Here is a 15,285-nt window from a genome sequence, read left to right on the forward strand (position 1 = left end):
TGAATACAACTAAAAACAATAAAAATATGAATGTTTTGAATCTGAAACATTAAGATGCTTTTCCCCATTATAGTAAACATAAAAGGGATTTTGTAAAACAAAAACAGAAGATACATGGAAAGATCGCAAACATGTATATCCATTACAACTTATGTCAGCCATAGAGAGAGCCTGAAAATGTACAGAACTTGTTCAAGCCCACATCTGAAACTGAAAAACAGATGGAGAGCAGGAGGAACGGATGGGGCAAGCGATCAGAGGAGAGTACATTCTGCACCACTTCAGCATGCCGAATTCCCTCCTCCTCCAGAAGGGCCAAGAAGACAGATCTTCCCAGGAAGAGGTCTCTCGAGGCGGACACTAACAGCAGCGTCCAGACCTTCGGGCTCTGGAAGTCTCTCCAGTCAGTCACACAAGTCATAGCACACAGGCTGCACCACCAACACAACATTACAGGCCTCTTACACAGCATTACAGCATATCGTATTATCCCGCTCAACTCTCTTCATTAGCCCAATTGGATCCTGGGATTTTCATTTGTAAATGGGGAGCTTTTTAGATTAGCCGGTGTCTGCCCATTATGAAACATTTTCTCAATGTTCCCCCAATGCTGCGATTAGCGTCTGTCTGTCAGGGTGGAAATGTAAACTTTTCAAAATGCGATTCATCCGTTTAAGCCCTTCACAAATATTTTCCACGAGAAATGATGAAAAAGTGTCAAGCGAGCAGTCTCTGATTAAATGTTTGTTGCAAAATAAATCATAAACCAATGAAACTTCAGTACCCTCCCTATTAATCCATTGATTTACCATCAGCAAGGCTAAAATAAATGAGCTGAGTTTGTATTCTGTTCAAATGAGAAGTTTAAATCCAACCTTGTTTTTATAGTTTACACCAAATATGATAGTTCAGAAATTGAACTGTCATAATTCATCCATCCTCATAATCCCAAACTGTTTAACTTTCTTTCTTTAGTGAAACAGAATAAGTTAAGAATAAATGTGACGCTACTCTTTCCATACAACGAATGCTTTTTCAGGTTCTTTCAAGTCCCAGAAAGGACAAACGGCTAAAACATTAAACATTAATCCATACATGTGCACTAAATCTGAAGCGTTCTGAAGACATAGGATGTCTTGTGAGGATCAGACAGACATTTCAGTCATTATTTATTGATGATTTTCTCTCAAAATAAGTTTCTTATACAACACAACCGGTCACATGACATACAGAACTGTAGAAAAGGTGATTTCCAGTGCCTTTGAGTTTCAATTGTGGCTTGATTCTCACACAAATTTAGTGCGTAAATATAGTGCACAAGTCATGTAAGAGTACTTCTTAGGATTGTCATTTTTGATCAGCATAACATTCTGCTAAACATCTTTTGTAAAGCACGAAGGAATCAAACAGGCTTGTAAATAAATTATTGTGAATAAAAAATAACAGAAATGTCATTTTGGGGTAAATTGACCCTATACATTTTTTTTTTATGCACTAGAAATGATTAAGAAACATTTATAACACACCACAGAGCAGCTAAATCAGAAATACTCTTGATATTTTGCAGTGTGAACATGGATATAAAGTTTCTCTCAAAGTGGATGGTGACTCTTCCTCAGGCGTTCAGACAGAGATGCAAGAGGATGCAAGCACACTGAGGCAGCAAATTATGAAAATGTGGCTCTGTGTTCTCAATGACATCGTACTGCCATAATGTGGCACAAAATTAGAACCAGAGGGAGAAGGACGACGGGTCCATTTAATTGGAAACACTGCTCTGGGCATTTACACACACACAAACACACATAGACACACACAGAGCAATTCCCCACATAAAAACTGAGATATTATCTCACCCCTTTTTTCTAAACAATAAGACATTTTCAGAGCCTGTGGGAATTCATAAAGGTGTTTCATCTGAGCATAGATCCATCACTTCAAAGATCTATATACGGGCTGGAAAATGATTTTAATATACGATGATAACGGTCAGACGCTTGGTCATAGGCTCTAATAGTGTCAATTAACCTTGACTAATTTTTTATTCATATTTCTTTAAACCTTTGATGGTTGCACCCAAAGCAAATTTAATACACTGAATTAAATTAACGATTTTAAAACTTAAGGCCGGGTGTCCACCGAAGCATTTTAAATGGCTAAAAAAGGCAGATATTGAGAGCGTTTTTTAGCTGAAGTGCTTTGTTCGCTATGATAAGGAATATCCCCGAAGTAATGTGTTAGTATCTGGTTTTGCAGATATTTTGTTTCATCAAAATATATTAATATCATGGTGCCCCGAGGTGGCTATAGTGCAGAAATGGATTGTCAGAGAAAGAAATATTCTTCATTGTTTTTCACACGTTACACAAACATAAGGTTATACAAAAAGGATGTGAAGTTTGGTTGGTATGGGCTTTGTCCCTCCACTACGTGATGTAATGCTAGCTGCATTAAAGTGCGATTGACAAGCGCAGCATTTTACCCAAACTACAACATGCATGATTCGATTCAAAGAAAAAAACACGATTTGAGTATTTTTATTTACTTAAGACTAGTAAAATGGGATGAAATGATAGTTCACTGTGTTACTGAGGACTATTGGACCCTATTAAATATAGCAAAACAAGGACACAGACACATCTACAGTATATTCAAATCATCAAAAGGATCCAACCTACTGTCTAAAACCTTCTGAATACCATTTATCTCCTCCCCCTTAGCTTTTCCATGTCATCTTCCCTATCAGGCTTCCCAAAGCCACTATGACCACCACATCCATGAGCCGCTCTGTGTCCTCCCCCCCAGCACAGCAGCCTACAGTCTTCATCTCTTCACCCCTCAACCAGCTTTCAGACATTCAGCCAACCAGAGCTATGTGAATCTAGGGCCAGGGATTAAACACAGGTTCAAGAATCAATCTGGAGAAATGGAAACAGACCCAATCCCTGCTTTTGCCTAATCCCCCTCGTATCTTCTTCCATTGTTCAGAGGTTTATTAAAGAGAGAATGAGGAGACGCAGAGGAGGACATGAGGAGTCTCAGGGGTTCTCACTTAAGATACAGAAACTAGGGAAGCGGTACAAAGAAACTCAAATCTAAAATCATACCGCAATGTTTAGACGTCCAAACCAATGGAGCTGCATCAAATCTGTGGAATATTTGTATATACATTTATTATTAATTTCAGTATTTTTCTATTTCTTAGCGCTGCAATCATTCAGTCATAGCATGTTTATCTCTAAAGTTCCTACGTTGGCAAAATGGAATGCCGAGTTTGGTTTCTGAAATACAGCTTCAGCAAAGCAGCTTCTTCAGCCCAAACTGCAAGTGATCCGCCACACTGGACAATTTCGGTTCCTCCAGTCTGTAATATGACATGCGCATCATAGCCAATTTCACATATTGTGTTTGCAACCCTCCCACCTTCCTCCACCCGCTCCTCCAGAAGGAGGAGATTGGGCCCGCAGCTAAAGCCCCCTTTTCAGGCCCGCCACTGGCGAGGTCTATCGGCAATGCGCAGAGAGTGGAGGTGTCGCTTCTACTATGGCATTTCGGACAGTATCTACTTCTCTCCGGCTCCGGAGGAGAATGGAGAAACAGTTGGGGTATTATCAGAGAGGGATGAGAGGAGCAAAGGCATTTTTGTCTTTCTATTCCCCTCCTAAGCCTTGGGCTTTGCTCCCAATCCGATTGGTCGATACAGCCAGGGATGTAAATGAAATGCAAAGAGGAATAAGGCTGGCTTCCCATTTCATATGTGTGTGTGTACGAGTGCTGCTCTCTTTGGCTCTTACTCGGGGTTTACCATTCACAGAGCTTCTCTCTCTCACCTTCTCTTTGGTCTCCAAGTTCCGATTTCATTTTTGTCTGTCAGCGTCCATTCGTCTTTCTCTCTTTCTCTAAGCACTTCCTGTCCAATCGTGCCATACACACCATCCTATGTACTTATTACTTCCTGCTTGGTCGCTGTCTTTGCTGTCTGTCTCTGACTGGGCTCTCGTCTCTTATCTGAACCCCACATTCCAGTGTTGCCGTGGATCCCTGCCTGCATCCACTGTCACGGCAATTCCATGGGTTCACACAATCCCTCAGATGAGAGAGAGGCAAAAACGTGGCATAGGGTGGCATGGAGAGAACGCAGCTCAGGAGAGAGGAATGTACATGAGTAAGAGTGTCTATGCAGTATACTACATTTACATTAATGCATTTGGCAGACGCTTTTATCCAAAGTGACTTAGCTCTGTTTCTGAGTATGTGCCATCGCTGGGATGGAACCCATGACCTTGGCGTAGCTAGTGCCATGCTCTAACCACTGATTGTCTACAATAATGTACAGTAGACCAACATCAAGAAAACATGAAATGGCATTCAGAAACCAAATTACTTCTGATTTATAATAAGAAAAAATAAGCAACTTCATTGACTAGATTATCCGAGACCCAGCAGGGCATCAGCAGAAAAGAAATGTTGTTTCAGAAGCAAAGAATATACCATCGCAATGCAACAGCTCGGTGACACTGTCACACACTGCATTTAGGGCCGAAGCACCTTCAAAATGCCCAAATGTTTTCTTTTTGGATCATTATTATACGTTTGCTCCAAATTGGAACATTGTTTTCATCAAGTGTACCACTTTACTGCTGACAAAACAACTAAAACTATTAAACAGAAAGCTGGTTTGGCTGGTTTTCGGTGGTCCCCCGGCTAGTTTAGGCTTATTTGAGAGGGTACTGATCACATTTTAAGGTAGTCAAGCTAGTCTTAGCTGATCTGGCTGGATGATTTCATTGACCTTTATTTCCATTTTAATTCAGCAAAGACCAGCCAACTATCTTAGGCTAAAAAATATTGAGCAGGGTTTACATTAAATAGCCCAACATGAAGTCAGCCGTATTGGACTGAATCCAGATATTTTAATAGAATTGCACACTGTAATTTATATACATTTATATTTTTGATGTATTGGATTATGTTGCCATGACAAGGATTGGAAATTCATGAGCAATAAAGAGAAACATCAAGTATCGCATAACTTCAGCACGCATAGTGTGATTTAGATACATTTTTAGCTCTATATTTGATCATAGTATCCGATCACATGTATGCGGGTATGGTGGGTCAGTTATATAGTCATAAAATATTAATACAGAAAATTCAGACGTCTGCATTTTACAACAGGGTTGAAGGAGACTCAATCTACAGTTTAAAATGAAAGTTGAAATCTGTTGCATAAGAAACATTAGAGAGAATTCACTATATTGTGGGATGATGGGGGTGGGCAACGCAAAAAAAGCAGAGGCAAAGAACAGGACGGGGCATTTCAAAATCTGTCCTAGATTAATGGGTCATTCTTAATCTCTTATGGTTGGTATCCATATTAAACCCCCCCATCCAATCTTAATCTCAGACCTTTGTGATCTTAATGTGAGAGAAAGAAACGCCTGACTGTGGGGGCTGGTGGATAATTATTCAAAGAGAAAAAGAGGGCGACTTTGATCCTCAACAAAACGGACATTAACATGTTGAAAGTGGAACATTTCTATTTATTTTATTTGAAACAAACACACAAATATTGTTAAATCAGGTTCGGTTTAGGAGAGTGTGCTTATTTTCAATAGGTTTCAGGTCTTGTAAAAAACATAAAAAATAACATAAATCTAAAAGTACTTTATGAAAAAGGAGCCCTGATTTTTGTATAACTGACGTCAAAGTCACACTCATATACTCATATTTTCCCATATTTTCAAGTCTGTTTAACTATAAGAGAACTTGTTCCCTCTGTCCCTGTACAACGCATGTTAAACTCTGCATACCCCATTCTCTCTATATCAGTTACCTGCTCTTTTGCCTCTGTGTCCTGCCTGTCCCTGTACAAAAGTTGTTCTCTCTGTCATTTCATCTCTTTTGTCTGCCTCTGAGTCTGTCTCTCTCTTTCCTGAGGTGTGAGATGGTGGAGCGGATGGCTTTTCTCTGGGGATCGGTCGGTTCTCTCTGAATGTAGCGGGTGAAGTGAAGGATGCTGCGACTCAGGAGGGTGTCTGGACTGGAACTTCCGCCACCTGAGCGCAGCAAACGCTCGGCAGCTAAAGCCAGGTTCTTATCCCAGTTGGCTGGATAGTCCACCTGGGCGTCCACTATTTGACAATACAGCTGTTGATAAAAACATGGCATTCAGATGAGAAGATTTGCACAATACAAGGAAAGCATTAGCAGAATGCAAAACATTGGGCTATGGGCAACAAGAGTGACCTACATTCTAAAATAATGCTATACACTTATCAAGTTATGTACCAAAGAATCGCATATATTCTACAGATAATTGCACATGATATCATATTAATAATGCTAAGGTAATACTGCTGCTTGCAAGAGATAAAAGGAATAGTGGTAGTTTAAAGGTCCAGTGTGTAATGTTTCAGAGGATATGTTGTCAGAAATGCAATATAATATACATTACTTCAGAGATGTATAAAGAACTTAGAAAATAAAATTCTAAGGTAATGAAAGTACAACGCTTCATTTTCTATCTAAATACACCGAGGATCCTCTTGCATGGAATTCACCATGTTGTTTCTAAAGTAGCCCTAAACGGACAAACTGCTCTATAGAGTGTTTTTCGTAAATACGTTATCTCCTTCATCAAAGAAGCGAAAATATGACTATATCTTAGTCCAGTGAAGACACCGTAGTGCTTTGAAAGGGATGGGTGGAGTGAGCCATCGGTTGCAATTCGCTTACCCGACCGCTAGATGCCGCTAAATTTCAAACACTGGACCATTAAAGCAAGCTTAGTTTAAAGTCAGCCGTTCATGAGAATCAACATAATAGTCAACATCTTATCACAGTAAACAAGCCTAAATCTGATTCTAATTAAATTCATTGTAATCTTACATTTCTTAGAATGTATCAATGTTTTGTATAACGTAGCTAATGGTGAATGTCTCCTAATAGTACTTAACCAACCAAACATGTAGAATAAAAATATGAATACGAAAAGTAATGTCTGAGGAACATCAATACAGTCCTGCCTTGCAAACACTTTGATTCTTATAAAGGGTGTGTGACGTCATTTCCTCCTCACATTGTAAGAAATCTCATATAGACGAGTCTGCGCTTCTCCCTCCATCCTCTCAGCAAGATCAAACAGAAAGAAGGCTGTTTTCATCCTATACAGGGATGAAAGTGTACATGGAGGTCCGGTGAAGGTTTGACCCCAAAACAACAATCAAGCCAACACTGAGGAGAGTAGTGAGTGTATTACTTGGCCTGCCACATCTCATCATTGGCGACTCTCTCCCAGGAACCAGGATGGAAGCTGTCATGATGAAAATAAAGAGAAAGTCTAGATACACAAGGCAACGCAAGTATTTCATACAAAAAATGATATGTGACAGTCCGATAAACGAAGTTGGTCAACTTAGAAGAGCCACCAACGGAGCACAGCTTTATAATTGTGATTGCATTTTGTAAAATGGCATCAAAGTATTTATGTTAGTACTTTAAAACCAGCCAGTAATCCAGTGGACCACATTTTGCATATCTTTAAACCTTACAGCTGATCTTCAACCTCGCCTGTCTTTGGAAACTCTCTCTGTGGCGAACGGCTCTCGTATTTCTGCATTTCTCCCTCTCCTCTACATGGCTCATAAACGTGCGGCCTCTCCTTCAAAGGAATATTTTAGTGTGTGACTTCCCCGCTAATATTTGGCTGGCAGGCAGGGATGGACACGCTTGTAGTGGGTGAGAGGAGAGTAATGTCACACCATTCAACCCCGATTAACTTGCTGAATACCAGCCGGCTGCAGAGAGCCTCAGTGCCGGAGACTAGAACTAATTTCACTTTATACACAGATATTGACACGCGGCAGTTTAGAAAGTCATTAGGGTGGGGTCAGCGGACTAATAACCACTTTGAAGCTGGAAATGGAGGCTGTCTGCGCAGCACGGAGTCAGAGCAGTGTGTAAGTGAACTTTAATATCGATAAAGAGCAGAAAAACTTGAACACAACTACGTGACGTGGATAAAAAAACAGTGGTGGGGTGCATGTGATAAAAGATGTTCAGAGTGATGTTATCAGTTACAAAAAGTACAATGGTTATACTGTGATACGAATGGTATTTACATGAAGAATACCATGGTATTGACAGTAACTACATCAAAGTTGTTGTTAAGTTTATCACCTACATTTGAACTCTTTTTTTAAGAATGAATCCTTAAAATAATGTAAGTTAAAAGTATTGGAAACTTGTGTTGGATTCACACAACATTCCTCAAATGAAAAAAAAGAAAAGTTAACAATATTTTAGTGTTCCTAAAAAACTACTTAAGACAATTATTTTCTTTTTTATGGCTGATTTTAAGAATAAACTTAGAAAGAATCCAAATTCTCAAAATAAAGAAAAAAAATATGAAATAAATATCGTAAAGTAACGATAGTCTAACAGGTAAGACATTGTATATGTATTTGGTTATTGCATATGTGATCGCAATTCTGAATGTTTACTTGCCAAAGATTAATTTGGTAATAAGGAATGTCGAATTGATATAATTTTGATTATAATGAATACTTCTAATATTATAAAACTAGCTAACATTTTACATTCAATATTGTATTGCATAGTATGTGATCCGGGAGAAAATAGTATAGACAATCGAGATCTTTATCTCATATTGCCAAAAAAAAATCCAATCAATATGTCATTTGACACATGACACCGTAATATATGTATATATTTTTTTTTATTTTATTAATGTATACACAAAAATGTGAGATGTTTGTAACATTTAAAAGTTTAATGCATAGATTTATCGTTAACAAAGCACCCTAGTGTAATCATTGTCAAATCATTAAAATCTTTAAAAACATTAAGACTTTCTTGAGAAAATATTTGAGAACTTCTAAAAAGTGTGCTGCATTCGTGAAGTTCAGCTGTGTTTGTTTGTTCACTGCATTTCAATGAGGAATGTTGTATAAAGAGTGGATATATCGCTGGATTTGGAGATTATCTGAAACTAATAGATGGTGCGGTCCCAGCGCTAAAAGATGCTGGTCAGGAACCGTGAACCATGAACTGATTCCATAAAGCGATTTGTACATTTCCTACCTTAAATTATTTAAAACTTTATATTTGTGAGTGGATGCAGCCACATCGCTAACATAAATGCCAGGAAACACGTCTAAAAACTTTGCTCGCTGCCGTCTGCTCTTTGAGAATTACCCACTCAAGTTTGTCATGTATGAAAAGCTTGTAATTTCAGCTTTTGTGTGCAAATAATTGACCCTTAAGACTGGTTTTGTTGTCCAGGGTCACATTTAACAAATATGTAATTTATCTTAAAGAAATAGTTTACCAAAAAATGAAAATTCTGTCATCATTTACTGTTGTGCTGAACACAGAAATTATATTTGAATTGATTATTTGTTTTTAATCAAATAGTCCTGGTGCACTATTGACTATAGTAAGAAAGAAATCTTATCGGTTGGTGCCCTCTTCATTTGTGTTTAACAGAACAATAAAATGTATAAAGGTTTAAAACAATGATGACAGAATTGTCATTTTTGCGTGACTTATTCCTTTAAAAACATTCCAATAGTTTGTCTTAAGAACATTTTTGTTATCTGTCCCCTATATTTTGATCATTCACTAAAAGTACCAATATCATAGTCTTCTGTACAAAATGTCACGGTTATGCAATGCTTTGGGAAAATTTCATTGTAAACCCCTTCTTCGGGCATATACTATGCTATTTTTAAAGTGCAATGAAAATACCATGGTACATGAATATGAGAAGCTTCACCTACCAATATTGACTTATATAGTGGTCTACATACCATTCCAATACTACCTATTACATCCTGTCAGATCGAGGATAAATGGCATTGCCTGGGTAGTAAACTATACACTAGCGTAAAGTGATATGCTACCTGTCGTGTGGCTGGCTCCAGTTGTAGAGGTTACGTGTGCGCTGGGCCCATTTCTCAGGTTCAAAAGGTGTCTTCACAGGTACCAGCTGTTCACACACGCCCCAGGGCCAACGAGAGAAGCTCCTCTCCCAGCTGGGGTCGCCCTCGTTTAGGCCGATACACACAAACACAGGCCTGCTAGAGACAACCAGAGCAAAATGAGTTCCACACATACTCCCACACATACTCCCAAAATGTAGCATTGTCATTACTGTGCTTTTAAAAAAACAGTGACACTATAATTGCTACTGTTTCATAACATTGATACAACAGCAACAACAATATAGACCACTTTACGAGATGTAAACACTGGTCCAGAAGCACTTTTGGTTTATTTAATTTATTATTCGATCTTAAACAAGTAATACAATCTTAAAGATATTTGTTCAACATTTTGATTTAGTTATAAATGTTCTGTTGGTTTTATTTTGTTCAAACCAGCGTTGATCCAACACAGTTTACGTTTTTCAAAGTGGTCTATAACATCATAATGGTTAGGCATGACAATACACTAAAATGTGGTAGTTTAATAACTTAATGCTGAATGAAAGCAAATTCACAGAAGATTTTAATTTTTATACCTATACATTATTTGACCTGTTAAACATATATAATACTGTTTGATACAATGTTATAGTATTTTTTTAAGTTTTATTTATGAAAGCTATGATAATCTGCGCCATGGAGTGCTTTGTTTTTGTGTGTTTTTCTGAAGCCATTCCCACAGAAAACACATGAACACATATATCATGATTTTATTATTTCCCACTTATATTTGCAACCTCTGCATAAGTCAGCTAAGATGGGAAACAAAATGCACCCAAAAAGTTGTTTTTTGTAGAGAATAGTTACTATTACTGTATGAAAATTCTCTGTATGACTCTCTGTAGCACCTGTAGTGTTAAACTATTCATCCAACACTCCAAAGTCTAAATCTTAAATCAGAGAATAAACACAGAAACATACAAAAACATTTCTCAGCTTCGCCTGACAAAATCCAAGCAGGTCCTTGGTTGTTTCCCCCATGTGTTTATTCTCTGTTTTCTTAGTTCTGACCACCAGGGAAATAGCACTCAAGTTTATTGCCCCCCTCTCAAAGGCCAGGGGCTTTACCAAGGAAATACTGCCTTCTGGTGGAGGGAGGCAGTATCGATTTATTTTGCTGTCCTACTGGAAGAAGGTGTGAATTTCAATATAAGATATCTAATGGTTTGCTTAACTGTGTTTGCATGAATGCACGAAAAAAACAGAAATCCAATGTTTATTGGTAGCAGCACATATACTGTGTGTATGAACAGAGATTCTCTGTGTGTAATTGTGTATGTTAAACGTAGGCCTACTGCATATTGTGCTTGAGAAACTGTTCAACACTGAAGGTTTTCTTTTCCGCACTGTCGACAGGATCCCACCGACTTCCAGGAAACTTCACTCTGTGTAGATGTTTCTGGAGTTTCGCCACATACCAGCCATACGTCATCATCTGCATTATATAGAGGATTTTGTTAATGCACGTTTAAAACAGGAAAAGCGAGGCATGATGGGTAGGTCCTGTTTCTTCACTTCACAATCAATGAATACCTTTATGAACTTTATGTTGGCTGCAAATACATAAAAAATGTGTTTCTTTAAGTTAACTGGTAAAACATGACGCTTACAACATCAAGTTTGAGTTTGAGTCCAAATACACACCTATAAAGCTTTTATCTACCCCACTTGTAAGTCGCTTTGGATAAAAGCGTCTGCTAAATGACTAAATGTAAATGTAAATGTTTTAACAACAAACCTATAAAACACATAGTCTGAGTTGCATTGGAGTTAAGCATATGCCAAAAATGCCTAGCTGATATTTTAGAGCTAACTGAATATTATATTAATCATAGTACCAACATCTATGACTATGAATAACATACATTTTGTTATATATTATTTCAATGACTTTTCAGGCGTGGAAATCACAGTTTTTGACAGATATTTCCAGGGTTTTTCATGGCAGTGGCTAGAGACATAATAACAGGTGTCACAGATGACTGACCTCCTGGTCGACTAGGCTGAGGTCTGGCCGGAGCCCCTGGCAGTAGTGAAGGTAGCGCAGCGTGTTGCCAGGGAGATCACCTCGCGTCAGCACCAACGAGCCTTCCGGTAATGAGAACACAACCTCACGAGCAAACCGGTCCACAACGTCATTCCTGCTTTGATCACACTCTCTGTTGACACACATATACAAAACGAAATTTTGTATTAAAAACAAAACTGCTATGACCCTTTGATTTGCAGAGCAGCCAGGATAGATCGTTTACAAGGTACATGAACTGAACACAAGCAGCTAGTTGGCAGGAGGATTTTTTCCCCATACGGCATGTGTTGGGTTCAAATCCTGTGCTGATGTATATTATTTTATCACAATTTAACTTCATTTGCTGTTCTAAATTATTTATAAACATTGTTGTTTAGCATAAAGTTAAGCAAAGAGTTAATAATAGTAATCTGCATTTCAAATGATTAAAAAATGAAAGTCGTTGTTTGTTTCCTCTTTTCCTCATTCTTCCTTATTCTTTTTACAAAGCATGTTTCTATGTGAGTCTTCACTATTGCTTCGATGCAAGTAAACTAGCGTGCCATTGTTTGTTGTGTAGTGACGGGTATATTTAAGTCAGATATGTGCAGGTGCTGTAAAATTAGGCTGTGTTTGATATATCATGATGATTTGGGAGTTTATATGAGCATAATTTATGAGACATACATAACCCTCCTTACTTGATGCAGACCTTGTTTGGGACTTATATTATGTTCGGACATCCGTAGTGTGGCACAAAATGCACATTCTGGCAAACATTGCACATGGCACACTTGGCATTTTTTAAATATTTTAATATCATTTTTGACATGCTATCTTTACTAGAAAATGGGGTTCTTTTTGGGTCACATACTGAACCACGCATAAGTAAATTCCCATTCATTCATAACTATAAAAAACACATCAGCTTGAAAAGTTAGTAATGGAACATGAAGATCCATAATATTATAGTTCCTTCAGCTGTTCTGCAGTCAGTTCCTCTGCTTCTCTCTGAGCTGTGAGGTGAGAAGTGATGAGGTGGAACATCTCTCCGCTGTAATCAGCCTCGGACAGGTGTGATGAGCGCTGACAAGAACGTCAGTCTCACCATTGATCAAAGCGCTGGGGTCTGTGCTTGCGATGCACCAAACCTCACCGTTCTAATCTAAGTGACTGCCGTTGCTAGGATGCCTAATCAAGCACAGAACTGGACTGCTTTAATCTGCATGACTAGCAAGGCCAGGACTGCTAATCGAGCATAGATTGAAAGCGGCAGAGGAGAGCAAGAGTGCTTTTGCTTTGATGTGCGTTGAAGCATGGAGGCAATGAGAAATTCAGTGAGTGACTGTCATGGCCTGCCTGATCAACCACAAATGAACTGCAAAGTCAAACTCAGAAGGTTCAGCGGGCAGGTCTGTGATGCAGCACAATAACCAAGAGTTGCTCCTTCAAAGACTCATAGGAAAGTAATCAGGAACTAGTATTTTTAACAGTTTAAAAAAAAATTAACTGTAGCTGCTGTTAGTTTTACTTATTACACAGTTCATTGGAATGCTTGATTCTGATTGGCCAGTCGCAACATTCCATGGGTTGTTTTTTTCATATAACAAACCCTTAAAACTAATAACACCCTGTTACCAGGATACTGCAAATCATTTTGAGAGGGGCAGTTAAATATTCAACAAAAATCAATTATAAATATGTCTTTTAATAACATATGCCATTTTATTTATAAATGGTTAAACCAATTTGGCTGTTTGTGACGTTTGAACGTCGTTTCTTACTTTAAAACCGAAAGTAAATGGCTTTTCCTCGCAGAAGGTCTGCATTCGGTAAAAATTAGCTAATAAATTATTTCATAATCACTTTTTATGTCCAGTTTTCTTCCCATGTGGCAAGTAGCCCCTTCGCATCGGGTTCTGATCACATTGTCGGGGCTCATTTCTGCGATAATAACCGGCTTTATCCCTTACTAAACCCATCCTTGTTGACAGTACATAAAGTATGCAGTTAAAGTTAACTATGTTATTTATCTTAAAAATGTAGATCTGTCAGTTTCTGTCAAGTGTTTGACTGGTCAACTTAACATTGTTGAGTAGAACGCAAAACCCTATAATATTGGACCTATTGTTGAGTTCACTTAATATAAACAAGTTAATTCAACATGATTGGTTGAGTGGGATTTTCAGTTCCCAGCATGCTTTGCGTAAGATTGCGTTTAGGCAGTATATTTTGAAATGTATTGTTATTTTAAGTGTTTTTCAGAAAAGATGTTCAATTGGTTCAGATGTTTAATGTTCATTTATCTTTGAGGTTTAAAAGAGTTTGTTTTATTTTGTAGTTTTAGGGTTGCCATTGTTTTGAAGAGTGGTACATTCAGTATCTTAGGCTGTGAGAGGTTTATGCACGCCCATGATGTCTATTGCATCATTCAATGAACTTTAACTGTGCTAATGCCAGTACTGAGATGCCTTACATGCAGTAAGTCTGTGTATCATTTATGTATGACAACAAGAAGTACCACTGAGAAGGATAAATATTGAGTTTAACTTACTTAAAATGACTGGTACAATCGGAATGATTTGGATGTACTCTAGTTTTGTACATTACATTTATTTTGTTCATACAACTTCAGTGTTTTTTATTCAAATTACTTTATATTGTTGTGTGGAACCACTTGACACAGGTTTTTAAGTGAATTCAACAAATATTTTTTTTAATGTAGACTGTTGTGGGTGGTTGTTAGTAGCAGTTCGACAAATTGAAAAATAACACAACCCACCAAACCCAAACAGTCAATCATTCATGTGACTGTGTGTGTGCATGGCTCACCTATGGTTTAAATTGATCAAGTGTGATATGAGGCCCACAGTGAGAATCCAGGCTCCCGTGTTCCACACCGCACCCCAGCCCAGGCGCCTGTTCAGCCAACACAAAGTCCAGCTTAGACCCAGACCAGCAAGCACACACACCCCTGCATCAGCCTGCAGCCAGAACCGCTCCACCTAATGACATAAAACACATTCGGTAACTTCATTTAGGAAAAATTACGCATAATGTGAAGAAATAACACCATATGAGATGTAATCGTTCACGTATTATCAGTCTGACTCACTCACCACCCCCAGTAGCAGTGGCTTCTCAATATCCAGATTCGCTCTCCAGGCAAAAAACATAGAGTAGATGCTCATCATGATGAGTATCAACCACACAAAAATAAAGCGCCCCCTGGAGGTCAGATACATGCCATAATTACGGACAGTTATG

General features: G+C 38.3%; 1 protein-coding gene across 2 annotated transcripts in view; it reads right to left on the bottom strand.

Annotated features, from left to right (window-relative positions):
- Positions 1–5,522: 5,522 nt before the first annotated feature.
- tmem260 (transmembrane protein 260) overlaps positions 5,523–15,285 on the bottom strand; it is a 32,147-nt gene continuing 22,384 nt past the window's right edge. Inside the window, exons 9-16 of one of the 2 annotated variants that reach the window (XM_056767787.1) lie at positions 15,138–15,246; positions 14,851–15,023; positions 11,998–12,169; positions 11,306–11,445; positions 9,927–10,100; positions 7,262–7,315; positions 7,082–7,166; positions 5,523–6,150 (exon numbers count right to left, since the gene is read on the bottom strand). In XM_056767787.1, coding sequence (XP_056623765.1) covers positions 5,896–6,150; positions 7,082–7,166; positions 7,262–7,315; positions 9,927–10,100; positions 11,306–11,445; positions 11,998–12,169; positions 14,851–15,023; positions 15,138–15,246 — 1,162 coding nt within the window. In that variant the 3' untranslated portion in view covers positions 5,523–5,895. Of the gene's footprint in view, positions 6,151–7,081; positions 7,167–7,261; positions 7,316–9,926; positions 10,104–11,305; positions 11,446–11,997; positions 12,170–14,850; positions 15,024–15,137; positions 15,247–15,285 lie in introns of both variants that reach the window. The other variant, XM_056767786.1, reaches the window with a different exon arrangement.

This window comes from Triplophysa dalaica, chromosome 15 (genome assembly GCF_015846415.1).
Source record: "Triplophysa dalaica isolate WHDGS20190420 chromosome 15, ASM1584641v1, whole genome shotgun sequence".
Taxonomy (NCBI): domain Eukaryota; kingdom Metazoa; phylum Chordata; class Actinopteri; order Cypriniformes; family Nemacheilidae; genus Triplophysa; species Triplophysa dalaica.